Source organism: Hemicordylus capensis, chromosome 1, assembly GCF_027244095.1.
Source record: "Hemicordylus capensis ecotype Gifberg chromosome 1, rHemCap1.1.pri, whole genome shotgun sequence".
Classification (NCBI taxonomy): Eukaryota; Metazoa; Chordata; class Lepidosauria; order Squamata; family Cordylidae; genus Hemicordylus; species Hemicordylus capensis.
Window position 1 is genome coordinate 421,672,176 of NC_069657.1, and position 13,014 is coordinate 421,685,189.

The 13,014-nt window shown below is 43.6% G+C and overlaps 2 protein-coding genes across 10 annotated transcripts in view; one reads left to right on the forward strand and one right to left on the reverse strand.

Annotated features, from left to right (window-relative positions):
- The window catches only part of HHAT (hedgehog acyltransferase), a 476,499-nt gene that overhangs the window by 345,972 nt on the left and 117,513 nt on the right, over positions 1–13,014 (reverse strand). For 5 of the 9 annotated variants that reach the window (XM_053310483.1, XM_053310496.1, XM_053310513.1 and 2 more), the window contains exons 2-3: positions 12,010–12,068; positions 6,513–6,669 (exon numbers count right to left, since the gene is read on the reverse strand). The exons of 1 other annotated variant lie outside the window; for it this stretch is intronic. In XM_053310483.1, coding sequence (XP_053166458.1) covers positions 6,513–6,639 — 127 coding nt within the window. In that variant the 5' untranslated portion in view covers positions 6,640–6,669; positions 12,010–12,068. Of the gene's footprint in view, positions 1–1,626; positions 1,679–6,512; positions 6,670–12,009; positions 12,069–13,014 lie in introns of those variants that run through there. 3 more of the 9 variants (XM_053310492.1, XM_053310544.1, XM_053310522.1) reach the window with 3 other exon arrangements.
- Positions 10,132–13,014, forward strand: part of LOC128339438 (uncharacterized) — a 45,836-nt gene continuing 42,953 nt past the window's right edge. Inside the window, exon 1 of the mRNA XM_053283364.1 lies at positions 10,132–10,223. Within this exon, the coding sequence (XP_053139339.1) occupies positions 10,132–10,223 (92 nt within the window). The remainder of the gene's footprint in view (positions 10,224–13,014) is intronic.

Consider the following 13,014-nt stretch of genomic DNA (forward strand, 5'->3'; position numbering starts at 1 on the left):
ATAGACAAACACTAATATATTTTTGATATATAATGCAGATCTAAAGTTACCACAGGAGCATTTGATTTCAGCCATCCAGTTCCAGCTGTCAGCAGAAGAAGACTGTGCTAATCAGCATATTTATTTCAAGCCAGCCTTTCTTCCATGTACAAATACGACAAATATTTATATACCGCTTTTCAACAAAAAGTTCCCAAAGTGGATATAAATGGGTATAAATATATCTATACCCCTTCAGTGCTGCTCAGGGTGAGAGACCAAGTGTGTGCTGTTGGCTCCTTCTGCTACTACCTGTCTGCTTCTGCTTCCCCCGTGAGACTGCAGCCTGCCGCCTCTGGGTAACATCTGGGGAGTGTGTGCAGGACTAGGGCCAGGGGTGGGTGACTCAGCAGTTCCTGGGGTCAGCTGCCTAGCTCTGGACTTGATAGGAACACTGCCTGTGGCAGTGGGCCACCACAAGCAGGGTCGCCATCGAAGGGGTGACACTTCGGGGGTATAATGAGGGCAAGGGCCAGGCTGTTTGGCTCAGGACCCCTCGTGGTGTGTGAAAGTGGGTAGGTATATTAATTCAGCTTCTGTCTTAAGTCCTGGGTGAGTTGAGTTTTAATGTGTCTGGGTCTATCTGGAGATGTGGAGGCAGGGAATGTATCCACTGACTACGGGTCAGCTATTCCAGTGGTGGTGGGAATAGAAGAAGTAACGTTGACAGATCAGCAAGCCATTGTAGGGGAAAGGAGATTAAAAACTTAATTGCTGTCTCCCCTTCTGGCTGTCCTGCCAGCTCTTTGACCTCAGAAAGCAATGCCAATCACCCACAGAGCCTCAGCTTGCTCCTTTGTAATGCCAGGTCGGCCCAGAATAAACCTGAAATCATCCATGATTTGTTTCTGGATGAAGGGGCCAATCTGGTATGTATTACAGAGACTTGGTTGGGGGAGGCTGGTGGCCCAATCTGGTCCCAGCTTCTCCCTCCAGGGTACTCTGCTGAGGAGCAGGGGAGGGGACGTGGGCAGGGAGGTGGAGTAGCTGTGGTCTATAAGAACAATATCTCCCTTGCCAGGATCCCTGTCAAAGTGTCTGATCATATTGAATGTGTGTACCTAAGTTTGGAGACCAGGGATAGACTGGGACTTCTGTTGGAATATTGATCACCCCGCTGCTCAACAGAGTCCCTAACTAAGCAGACAGACTTGGTCTCAGGCTTGGCATTGGAATCTCCCAGGCTTGTGGTTCTGGGAGACTTCAACGTCCACTTTGGGTCCAATTTGTCCAGGGTGGCTTGGGAGTTCATAGAGGACATGATGACTATGGGCCTATCCCAAGTGGTCTTGGGACCGACGCATATTGCTGGTCACACGCTTGATCTGGTCTTTTACTCTGAACAGGGTGGTGTTCCGTGGGTGGGGACTCCAGTGATTTCCCCATTGTCATGGACGGACCACCATCTGGTTAAAGTTGACTCACGACCACGTCCCACCTCTGCAGGGGCAGAGGGCCCATTAGGATGGTTCGCCTGAGAAGGTTACTGGATCCTATAGGATTCCAGGAAGCCTTAGAGGGATTTAATGTTGGTTCTGCTGGTGACCTTGTCGACACTCTGGTGGAGAATTGGAATACTCAACTCACCAGGGCAGTGGATACGATCGCTCCTAAGCATCCTCTCCGACCCACTTCGAAATTGGCCCCTTGGTATACAGAAGGACTACGGGGGCTGAAATAGCAAGGAAGACAACCAGAGCGCAAGTGGAGGAAGACTCGAATCCAACAGATTATTACATGGAGAGCATCTGAAGATCTATGCTCAGGCAATACATGTGGCAAAGAATCTTTTCTTTTCCTCCTATATCGCATCCACAAGTTCACGTCCAGCGGAGTTGTTCAGGGTTGTGAAGCGGCTAATGTGCGTACCTTCCTCCTTGAATCAGTACTTGGAACCAACAATTACTCACTGTGACCTTTTAAGTGAATCTTTTGAGGGGAAAACCTCTCATACTCCACAATTGTTACAGAATCTGATGCTGAGGTGTCCAGCAGCTCCCCTTATGTGATAACCCTGGATCCGTTTCAGTTCATGACCACTGAGGATGTAGACAAGTTGCTTGGCATGGTGTGGCCTACCACCTGCCCTCTTGATCCTTGCCTGACATGACTTATAAAATCTGGCAAAGAAGCTGTTGTAGAGGGCCTGGTAGAGATCATAAATGCTTCTCTGAGGGAGGGAAGGATGCCTCCTTGTCTTAAGGAGGCAATCATTAGACTGCTTCTGAAGAAGCCTGCCTTGGATCCCTCAGAGTTAAGCAATTACAGACCTGTCTCCAATCTTCCATGGCTGGGCAAGGTGATTGAGAAGGTGGCGGCCTCCCAGCTCCTGGCAGTCTTGGAAGAAACTGATCATCTAGAACTGGCTTTCGGGTGGACTATGGGGTAGAGACTGACTTGGTTGGCCTGACGGATGATCTTCAGTTGGGGACTGACAGAGGGAGTGTGACTCTGTTGGTCCTTTTGGATATCTCAGCAGCTTTTGATACTATTGACCATAGTATCCTTCTGGAACATCTGAGGGGACTGGGGGTGGGAGGCACTGCTTTGCGGTGGTTCTGCTCCTACCTCACAGGCAGATTCCAGATGGTGTCTCTTGGAGACTATTGTTCTTCAAAATCTGAACTTTCCTATGGTGTCCCTCAGGGCTCCATATTCTCTCCAATGTTGTTTAACATCTACATGAAACAGCTGGGAGAGATCATCAGGAGATTTGGTGCAGAGTGTTATTAGTATGCTGATGACACCCAAATCTATTTCTCCATGTCAACATCATCAGGAGAAGGCATAACCTCCCTAAATGCCTGCCTAGAGACAGTTATGGGCTGGATGAGGGATAACATACTGAGACTGAATCCAGATAAGATGGAGGTACTTATTGTGCGGAGTCAGAACTCAGGAGACGATTTTGATCTGCTGGTTCTGGATGAGGTCACAGTCCCCCGGAAGGAACGGGTATGCAATCTGGGGATGCTTCTGGATCCGAACCTCTCCCTGATATCCCAGGTTGAGGTGGTGGCCAGAGGTGCTTTTTATCGGCTTCAGCTGATATGCCAGCTGCGTCCATTTCTTGAGATGAACGACTTCAAAACAGTAGTACATATGCTGGTAACCTCTAGGCTGGATTACTATAATGTGCTCTATGTGGGGGTGCCTCTGTTAGTAGTCCGAAAACTGCAGTTGGTTCAGAATGTGGTGGCCAGATTTGTCTCTGGGTCATCTAGGAGAGACCATATTACTCGTGTGTTGAAAGAACTACACTGACTGCCGATACGTTTCCAGGCAAAATACAAGGTGCTGGTTATAAAGCCCTACACAACTTAGGCCCTGGGTATTTAAGAAAACATCTTCTTCTCAATCAGCCCCACCGCCTGTTAAGATCATCTGGAGAGGTTCAACTGCAGGTGCCACCAACTCGTCTGGCGGCTACTCGGGAACAGGCCTTCTCCATTGCAGCCCCTGGACTTTGGAATGCACTCTGAAGACACTGAAGATGCATTTATTCACCCTGTGCTTTTAATTAGATCTATGGTTCTAAAAAAAATTTAAAAAATTAATACTGGGTTTTAAATGTTTTAGAATTTTTAATGTTTTAAATGATTTTAATTGTTAAGTGATTTGATGTTTTAAATTATTTTAATTGTAAACCGCCCATAGATGCAAGTTTTGGGCAGCATAGAAATGTTTTAAATAAGATACATGGGATAAATGGGATAGGCGCCCTGTCCCCTAAGGGCTCACAATCTAAAAAGAAAAGAAAAGATAGATACCAGTAACAGCCACTGGGAGGATGCTGTGCTGGGGATGGATAGGGCCAGTTGCTCTCCCCCTGATAAATAAAGAGAGTCACCACTTTAGAAAGGTGCCTCAATTAGCAGGGGATAGTGGTTCAAATGGTTCTCAGTCACTCAATGAGCTTCATAGAAGGTAAGTAGGAATTTGAACCCAGATCTTCCTGCTCTTAGCCCATCATTTTTACCTAGTGGATTTCATGGTGTAGAGTGTTGAACAGGGATCAGGAGTTCAACTTTGACTAGGAAAAGAAATGGCTAAGAAGATAGAAGTATACAGTACACCTTTCTTAATAACCTGCTTGTCTTTTTCAGAGTTTTAAATAAGCAATGCAAAGTTCTTAACTAAAGTCAAAAATCTCTGTACTGGCATATTACAATCAGAAAATCAGATGTCCTTTGAATCTGTGGACAAGAATGAATGTTTATTATACAGACATTCCATAGAACTGTGCATTTTCTCCTGAAAAATACGACTCAGTCAAATAATAGTCTTTTATCCCACTATGCTGGTTACAAAAGCTTTTGAATTGGTATGTCCCATGATAAAGCATTTATATGTTTCTGACTTGATTTGAAGATCTGCTTGCAGACCAGATTGCAAGCAGGCTCTTTGAGTCTTCAGCTTTTAGGCAGATTATACAACCACCAGCACAGCTGATAAAGGCAAGATGTAACAGTCTTGCCACCAGCACTATTTATTTTACAAATGTGTGTCATGCCTTGAAGAGCTTTCCCATAAAGCAGCTTACAGAGAAAAACGCAATAAAAATCAGTAACAAGAACAATACTGCTTTAGGACAAAATAAATAAAACCACAGAAGAGCCTAGTTAGGTGTCCAAAGCCTTGCAAAAGCACAGAACTTTTAAAGCCCACTTAAAAACCAGCACGGTAGGGGCACGGCAAAGCTTCCCAGGGAAAGAGTTTCACAATTTGGGGCCACCTTCAAGAAAGCCTCGTCCCCTAATGCCCACTAGTTGAACTCAAGAAACTGGCAAGTCAGAGAGCACCATTTGGAATCCTGACCTCAAGGCTCATAAGGCACAGACAGTCCTTAAGGTAATGGACTCAGTTAAGAGCAGTGTTATATAGCAGGGTTGGAGGCAGCCCGGCAGTAAAATCTGAAGCACGGCCCGTTGCCCACCACTCCCTTCACTCACCTCAACTGCCAGCAAGAACAGGCCTCCTTAAAGGGGCCACCTGTTCCCACAGGGACTAGGACTTCACAGCCTGGAGTTAGGGAACACAGGAATCTGCCTTATACCAAGTCAGACCATTGGTCCATCTAACTCAGTATTGTCTACCCAGTTGGCAGCGGCTTCTCCAAGGTTGCAGGCAGGAGTCTCCCTCAGCCCTATCGTGGAGATGCCAGGAAGGGAACTTGGAGCCTTCTGCATGAAAGCATGCAGGTGCTCTTCTCAGAGCAGCCCCATCCCCTAAGGGGAGTATCTTACAGTGCTCACACATGTAGTCTCCCATTCAAATGCAAGCAGGGCGGACCCTGCTTAGCTAAAAAGACAATTCAGGGGGTTCAAGTAGGGCCTGCTCGCACCAGCAACCTGGGTGCACTGCACACCCTCACTCAGTGGTGGCTATCAAAACTAGAAGGTAAAAAAGGTTTTTTAAAATCACAGCAAAAATTCCCAGGCACTTTAAATGTAGTTTGGGAATGAACTGGCAACAAGCACAAAATTCTGTGAATTCCAGTTTGTAATGTGACTAGAGGCACTGAGGGAGGAGGGGGGGGTTAACCCTTTCCCCCCCGGCTGATTCCCCAATCTACACTGCCCCATCACCCAAAGCCGCTATTAGCTCCACTGGAGAAAATATAGAGGTATCTCAGGTATCTGTATCTTTTTCTTCTTCTTCCCAGAAGAGGCAACAGTGTGGTGTGGTGGTTAGTGTTGGACGAGGATCTGGGAGGCCTGAATTCAAATCCCCATTCAGTCATGAATCTCACTGGGTGACTCTGGGCCAGTCACATATCTCTCAGCCTAACCTCCCCCACAGGGTTGTTGATTGGATAAACATAACCACATACACTGCTCTGGGTTCTTTGGAGGAAAAGCGGAATATAAATGTAAAAGCTTTTTTAAAACAACCACTTTTCACAGCTACTTTCAGTTGAAAGGTACACTTACGGATCACTTTGATCACATCTGATTTGGCCTTCAGTCCCGCACCTTTACTTTTATAGCCCTCAGCTTTAGTGACACTTCTCAGAGTTAAGTAAATTTATTAAGCCTTAAACATTCAGAGTTCTCCATTTCATTTAAAAATATATATTTTCTAGGACTTTGGCACACAAAAACAGTTTTCATTATTATTCCCTTGAAAGCGTATTAGTAAGCCGATCTTGAAATGTGTTTAGTCTATTTCTATTAAAAATAAAATAAAATGTCAAGTTACTGCTTCTAGTGGTTTCTTACGCATTAAAATACAAGTCGAATCAAATTTTCATTAAAGAACAGGCACAGCTTGTACCTTCCATCTGCCTTCTTTGCAGCTCACACAAAGAAAGGGTACCCACAAGCTCTGAGCAAAAAGCTTCTGTGGGATGCCCTGCTGGGGACTGCTACGAAATACTCCATTAAGTCATACTATTTAAGTCAATACACTGTGAACTACAAAAGTAAAAATAATCAGCAGCCAAAGAGAATGAGCCTGCAATGGAGACTTACCCCGAGAGACTTGAAACACTTCATAGAAAGAATAAAAATGAAAGCCAAAAGAAAGAACCAAGTAAAGATACAGTTCCCACTGTGGTAGCATCCCTAAGAATGACATTGAGGGGGGGCGTCTCAGCATCTAGGAGGACGACATCCTGGAAAACTCTACCTGAAAACAAAGAGATAATGTGAATTTTTAGCTGGACAGATGCTGAGCCTCCAGGATAGGGCAAGATAAACCTAAGTAAAAAGAAGTTTCAATTGAGATGATGGCATTATCAAAGGATGCTCCAATCCAGTTAGGGACCAAATATCCGCAGATGCATGGGAAACTACATGTGAAAATATGTGCTGTGAGTATAATTTCCCAGATCGTGCTGCACATACACAGCCCATCAGCTATTCAAGAAGGGAAAGGTGGGGCTAGAGTTAGTGTTCCCCCAGCTATCCTGTGCACCTCTCTTCACCCACATATATCAAATTGCTCCTTATTTAAAGATCATAAGAAGAACCCAGTTGGATCAGACCAAAGGCCCATCAAACCCAGCATCCTGTTTTACGCAATGGCCAACCAGATGCCTCCAGGAAGCAGACAAGCAGGCATGAAAGCAATAGACTTCCCCAGCTACTGCCATTCAATGGCATGCTACCCTTGAAGATGGAGAGCTCAGTTGGCCATCAGCCTCCATGAATCTGTGTTAATCCCTTATAAAACCATCTAAACTAGGGGCCATCCCGTGGCTGTGTACACTTTTTCTCTTATCAATCGGTTTCATTGGATGACCTCAGGTTCTAGTATTATGAAAAACTTCTCTCTATCCACTTTCTCCATACCATGCATTGCTCTATAAACCTTTGTGTTCCCCTTCAGTCACGTTATGAACTAACTGCACAGGGCTATACAGCCCAGCTGCTGTACAAAGGCATTGTTGGACTGGACACAATACAGGTGCGTCTCCCAACTCAAGGAGAAACAGATCTGTAGCAGATTGTCTTGTTGTAACAGATCTGATTGCCAGATCATTTCTGGGCACAATTTAAGGTGTTGGTCATTCTCTTTAAAGCCTTAAATGGATTACAACAGAACTACTTAGAAGGCCTACTCCCCCGCCCGCCCCGATTTGGGTCTGCGGGGGGAGGGGAGAGGTTGTGACATTGCATTGGTGTCGACTTCTGGCGACCACAGAGCCACGTGGTTTTCTTGGTAGAATACAGGAGAGGTTTACCATCGCCTCCTCCCACACAGTATGAGATGATGCCTTTCAGCACCTTTCAGCATACTCTGGGAAACACAGCAGCAGGGATTCAGACCAACAGCCTCCTGCTCTCTCAGAAGCTTACTTCCCCACTGCCCCTTAAGATCTTCCAGGGAGGCCCTCTTATGTGATCTCCTCTTTCAAGGCTTGCCTGATGGTGAATGTGAGGACTTTCTCTGTTGTACTGCCCACCCTAGGGTGCTCCCTTCCATGGGAGGAAAAAGTAGCCTCTTCCCCAACAGTGTTCTGTCAATGGTTAATGCACTCCTTTTTCTGCAGGCGCTCTCTCACTAGGTTAGTTGAGATATGCTCATGAGGTGCTTTGTTTGTTTGCCAACTAGTGTGCATGTGCGTGTGTTAAGATTTTTTAAAAAATCCCTTTTATCGTGTTTTGAACCCTTTCGAGGGGAGAAATGGAGTACAAGTTCTTCAATAAATAGGTAAATTTGAAAAATGTGCTCCCATATTGCTTCTTTTACTTAACCACTAAAAAAGTACAAAAAGTAGCTCCACAAAGATGAACTTTAAAAATGGCGAACAGGTGATAACTGCCTCAGGCAAGGGTTTTATGGATCCGAGAGGAGAAAAGGGGTGACACTCCTAAATAATATTAGTTCATGAATACAGGATGGGCCACTGCAGACAGTACTTTATCCGCTGCACCTTCTAACCATGATAATTTAGTCAGTATGCTGGAGCATGCATGGTTTTATTTTTAACAGGTGTGCCAAGACACCAGGCTTTAATCATTGGAGGTGGGGGGCAGAATACAGCAGTTCCAATGACATACAGGGAAGGGATAAGGGCACGTGCACTCAGGCACTCTAGTGTCCTTATCGCAGAGCAGCCGGTGGATGAAGCATCATACAAACCGGCCCAACATGGCTATACTGAGCCAGAAAACAGTATGCTAATCGACTTTATGAACGCTACCTACAAATATGAGCGATGATAAGTTACCATTTACATAGTATTATTTATTTATTATTTAATTTATTTTTGACATTTATATCCCGCTCTTCCTCCAAAGAGCCCAGAGCAGTGTACGTGGTTATGTTTATCCTCTCAGCAACCCTGTGGGATTGATTGATTGGTACTGATCCTCAGTGGTCTTAAGGAAGCCGATGCTTTCAGCCTTAGCCATTCATTCTCAGCCAGGTTAGGCTGAGAGATGCATGGCTGGCCCAGAGTCACCCAGTGAGTTTCATAGTTGAATGGGGATTCGAACTTGGGTCTTCCCGGTCCTAGACCAACACTCTAACCTCTATGCTATGCTGGCTCTCTTCAGTGTTTAAATTGCTACATATTTAAATTGCACCAGGAATCTTGGCATAGGTTCTGTAAGACAGATCAGCAGTATTACCCTAAATTTACACAAACCACCTTGAGATGAGTAATTAGTAATAATTTATTACGGCCAATAACTAGTCAACAGACACACCAAAATATAAATCAGCATAAAACAAAAAATCAAAACAATAAAACTAGATAACACCACATCAGGTTATGCAAAAATCTCAGTTACAAGTACTCAGTTGTCCCTGTCTCAGTTTACAGGATGCCGCACAGAATCTTGCTGTCCCCGCTGTAACAACTGCATGTTGATCCACCAAGAGATAGGAGATGTAATACTCTTCTGATTGACCAGGCCTATTTTTAAAAAATGGTTTGATCCAGATAGTATGAATGTCCCTATAATAGGCACACCTCCAGATGCAAGTTTTAGTGATTTAGAAATGTTTTACATGAATGAATGAATGAATGAATGAATGGCTGAGGCTGAAAGCATCAGCTTCCTTAAGACTACTGAGGATTAGTACTAATCAATCAATCCCTTTATTACAGTCACACACCAGCACAGAGGATCAGTACAGATGCAGACAATCCTCCTTACTGAGCAGGTACAGACATTTCCTCCTTCCAACAGCATCTCCGGAGCAGCACACATTCCAGGAACAAGCCTTCATTCCAGTTGCTACATCACCAGCAAAATTAACTGCCATTAACACTGACCATGGCAAACACTTACGATGTGGTCGCTAAGAATCGACACCGACTTGACGGCATTTAATCAAGCAAACAATCAAACACTTACCAAGATGACCACATAAGCAGAATTCAAACCCAAGGTTACAAACCTTTATCAAGTTCTGGTTCGGCAAGAATATTAATGTCACTGCTGATCTAAGACTCAACCAACTATAATTAAAGCTAGGGGAGGAAAGGAAGAGAATGGACCTGTATTCCAGAAAATTGCAAAGAAATTTATTCTTTATAAGTGGCAAATTAATGGTCATGTAATTGAACAAGGTAAACTGTATAAGTTTAACAGTTTTTGAAAGGCCCACTTTGTCCAGGAAATGCAGAAAGGCACTATGGCGCTACTTAGATTTTTCTTCAGGAAGGGTGGAGGACCCCTCAAGGGCAAGGTGACAGCTCAATTGCTATTTGGAGCCCAGGTGTGCAGGTATGAGGATTACCACCTATTGGAAACAGTTCAAACTTCATTTATTAGAACAATTCTTTGAGTTTGTTCCAAATGCAGCCCTGAGACTGGAATCGGGGTTAGCTCCAACTAAGGCCCATATCTGACTTATTACATTTAGTTATTGGCTTAAATTAGAATGAAGTCAGGTAAGACTTACGCCCTTGGTTTTGAGAGACCATTTTGTGTCTGAGTGGAAAGAAGAGACTGAAAATAAAATTTAGAGCTTAGCCCTTCGTCCTCCAATGTTGATTTCCCTGGGCATTGTGAAGGCCAGGAACATCACAAGGCAACATATTTGGGATATAGCATTCCAGGAGGATAGGGGCTGAATTATGTGTCGTACTGCTTTATGAGGTAGCTTACAATGTAGCCCCTTAGGGGTTGAAATAGGTAGTTTCGATGTTCTATAATTAGACTAACCAAATACTCCAAAAGGTAAGGAGAATGTTTACTCTGGTGAGCTTTAATGCATTACCCTCTGCTGTTGTGGAAGGCTGTTATTCACATACACCTATATCATTTACATCTATGCCCTTGTCAGTCAGGGATGGTTGAATCAGATGATCATATTTTACTCTACTGCCCATTTTACAGAGATACTCATTTATTGTTTATATGACCTATTTTAGCAAATTATCCAGGCAGGTCATTTGACTTGTATACCCTTCTCCTTATCAGATTCTAACACTAATACCACTCTTAAGGTGGGAAAGTTCCGTAAAATTGCAAATTGTGTTAAGAAGCAGGTGATAAAAGTTTGATTGTGTTGTAGATTATTGGGTTTTTATGTTATTGTATAATAAAGGTAAGGTGTGCTGAGGAGCCCTGTGGTTGTCTTTGGCAGACTACAGGAGCGGTTTACCATTGCCATCTCCCACGCAGTATGCTCTCAGCATCTTCCAAATCGCTGCTGCCTGATATAGGCGTTTCCACTAGTCTGGGAAACAAACCAGCGGGGATTCGAACCAGCAACCTCTGGCTTGCTAGTCAAGTCATCTCCCCACTGCGCCATTAGGTGGTAGCAGTATAATGGGTTGCTGTAATTGTATACGGCAATATATTTTATGGTTGTTTTAAGATTTTGTCTGCTCATTGACTGTAATAAACTCAGACTGACTCAGGGATCTGCACGAACCGTGGTTCGAGCACATTTTTGGGGACGGGAACTTTAAGAAAAAGGAGAGTAGCTCCTTACCTGTTCTCCATTGCCCCATGTAGCTTCCTGCTAGGGCAGCATGTGTCCCAATAACCCCCACACGACAGAGACAGCATGCATATGTACAGATGCCATGTGCATGCTGGCGCCACACGGGGGTTATTGGAATGTGCACTTTCCCAGCAGGAAGCTGCATGGGGCAACAGAGAGGAGCTGCTCTCCTTTTTCTTAAAGTTCCAGGTCCCCGTTCCCAAAAAGTGCGCAAACCGCAGTTCATGCACATCCCCACTCTGACTTATTCCAGGAGTTGTGGGGAAGATGGGTGTACACTTCCATGGCCTGCCACAATTTGCTGAACCATGGCTTACCAATAGGGAGAATTACAAGGCTCTACCAGTGCTGGGATGCGCAAGATTCGAGCTTGAGGCATACACTCCTACACTATAATCACCTAATCATACAGACTCCTATATCACATACACAATTCGATTTACTATTTTCAAGGACTAAACTTGCTTCCAAGGAAAGGGTTTATGATTAATTTAGCAACACATTGTGTTCCAAAAATAAAATTAAAAAAAAAAACAATTTAAGTTTCAAAATCTTTACCTCTCTCAATAGAACTGCAGTTTGAAGAGAGATTTTCATTTGTGCCCAGAAGTTGTCACCTGAAATATTGATAAAATATTCTACTCTTAGATGTTTATATACAACACTCAGATAAGTAATTTGAGTACCGTATTTTATGGACTATAAGACTCACTTTTTTCCTCGAAAAATATCCGCCAAAATTCAGGTGCGTCTTATATGTTTTAACAGTTTAATATGTTAAAACTCTGAAAAACTGGATTAAAATTAAGGTGCGTCTTATAGTCCGTAGCGTCTTATAGTCCGTAAAATACGGTAAATCTCACTAACTTTGTACTGTTTCTGAGCTTGGTTGTTTTTTGTTGTTGTTTTTTAAGTTAATACGTTCATCCAATTTCAGTCTTCAACAAATTTGTCTTCATCCACTTCTTTCACACTCCTCATTGTAAAGATACCCCTACACTGAAGCAATCTCTCTTAATCCAAAACTTCCCAGTACCACTAAAATATAACCACCTTCCTATATTTCAGTACCATAATGTTCCATTAGCCTTTTAAGGACACACACATCAATCTACTGCAACATGTTTTTCCCTCCAACATCACTTGCACACTCGTACATAAAAGAATCTGGTAATAAACAAGCAATAATAATAATAAACAAGCAATAACCTGAGAAGGAATGCTCACGGTGATTCACACAGATATACACATTATTTATTTTCTCTCCACTCAGTTAATGTATGGCTAATAGTTGCTGAATATGTGAAGCGACTTTTAAAAAGCACTGCATTTGAGACATTAAAGTTCAGTTCCTAGCACTAGAAGTCGATTCACACATGCAAGTTATTACTCGATGCTGCAGTCATCAAGTGAACAACATACACGTGTGAAGCAATCCCGAGACCAAAGAAGTCTGAACAGAATTACTCGTCTCAGCCCGATCTTATGAAGCATAAGATCTGGAGCACTGGAGATTCTTTAGAAGTGCAAGGATTGGAACGACAGCCTAAAAAAGCAGTTTTT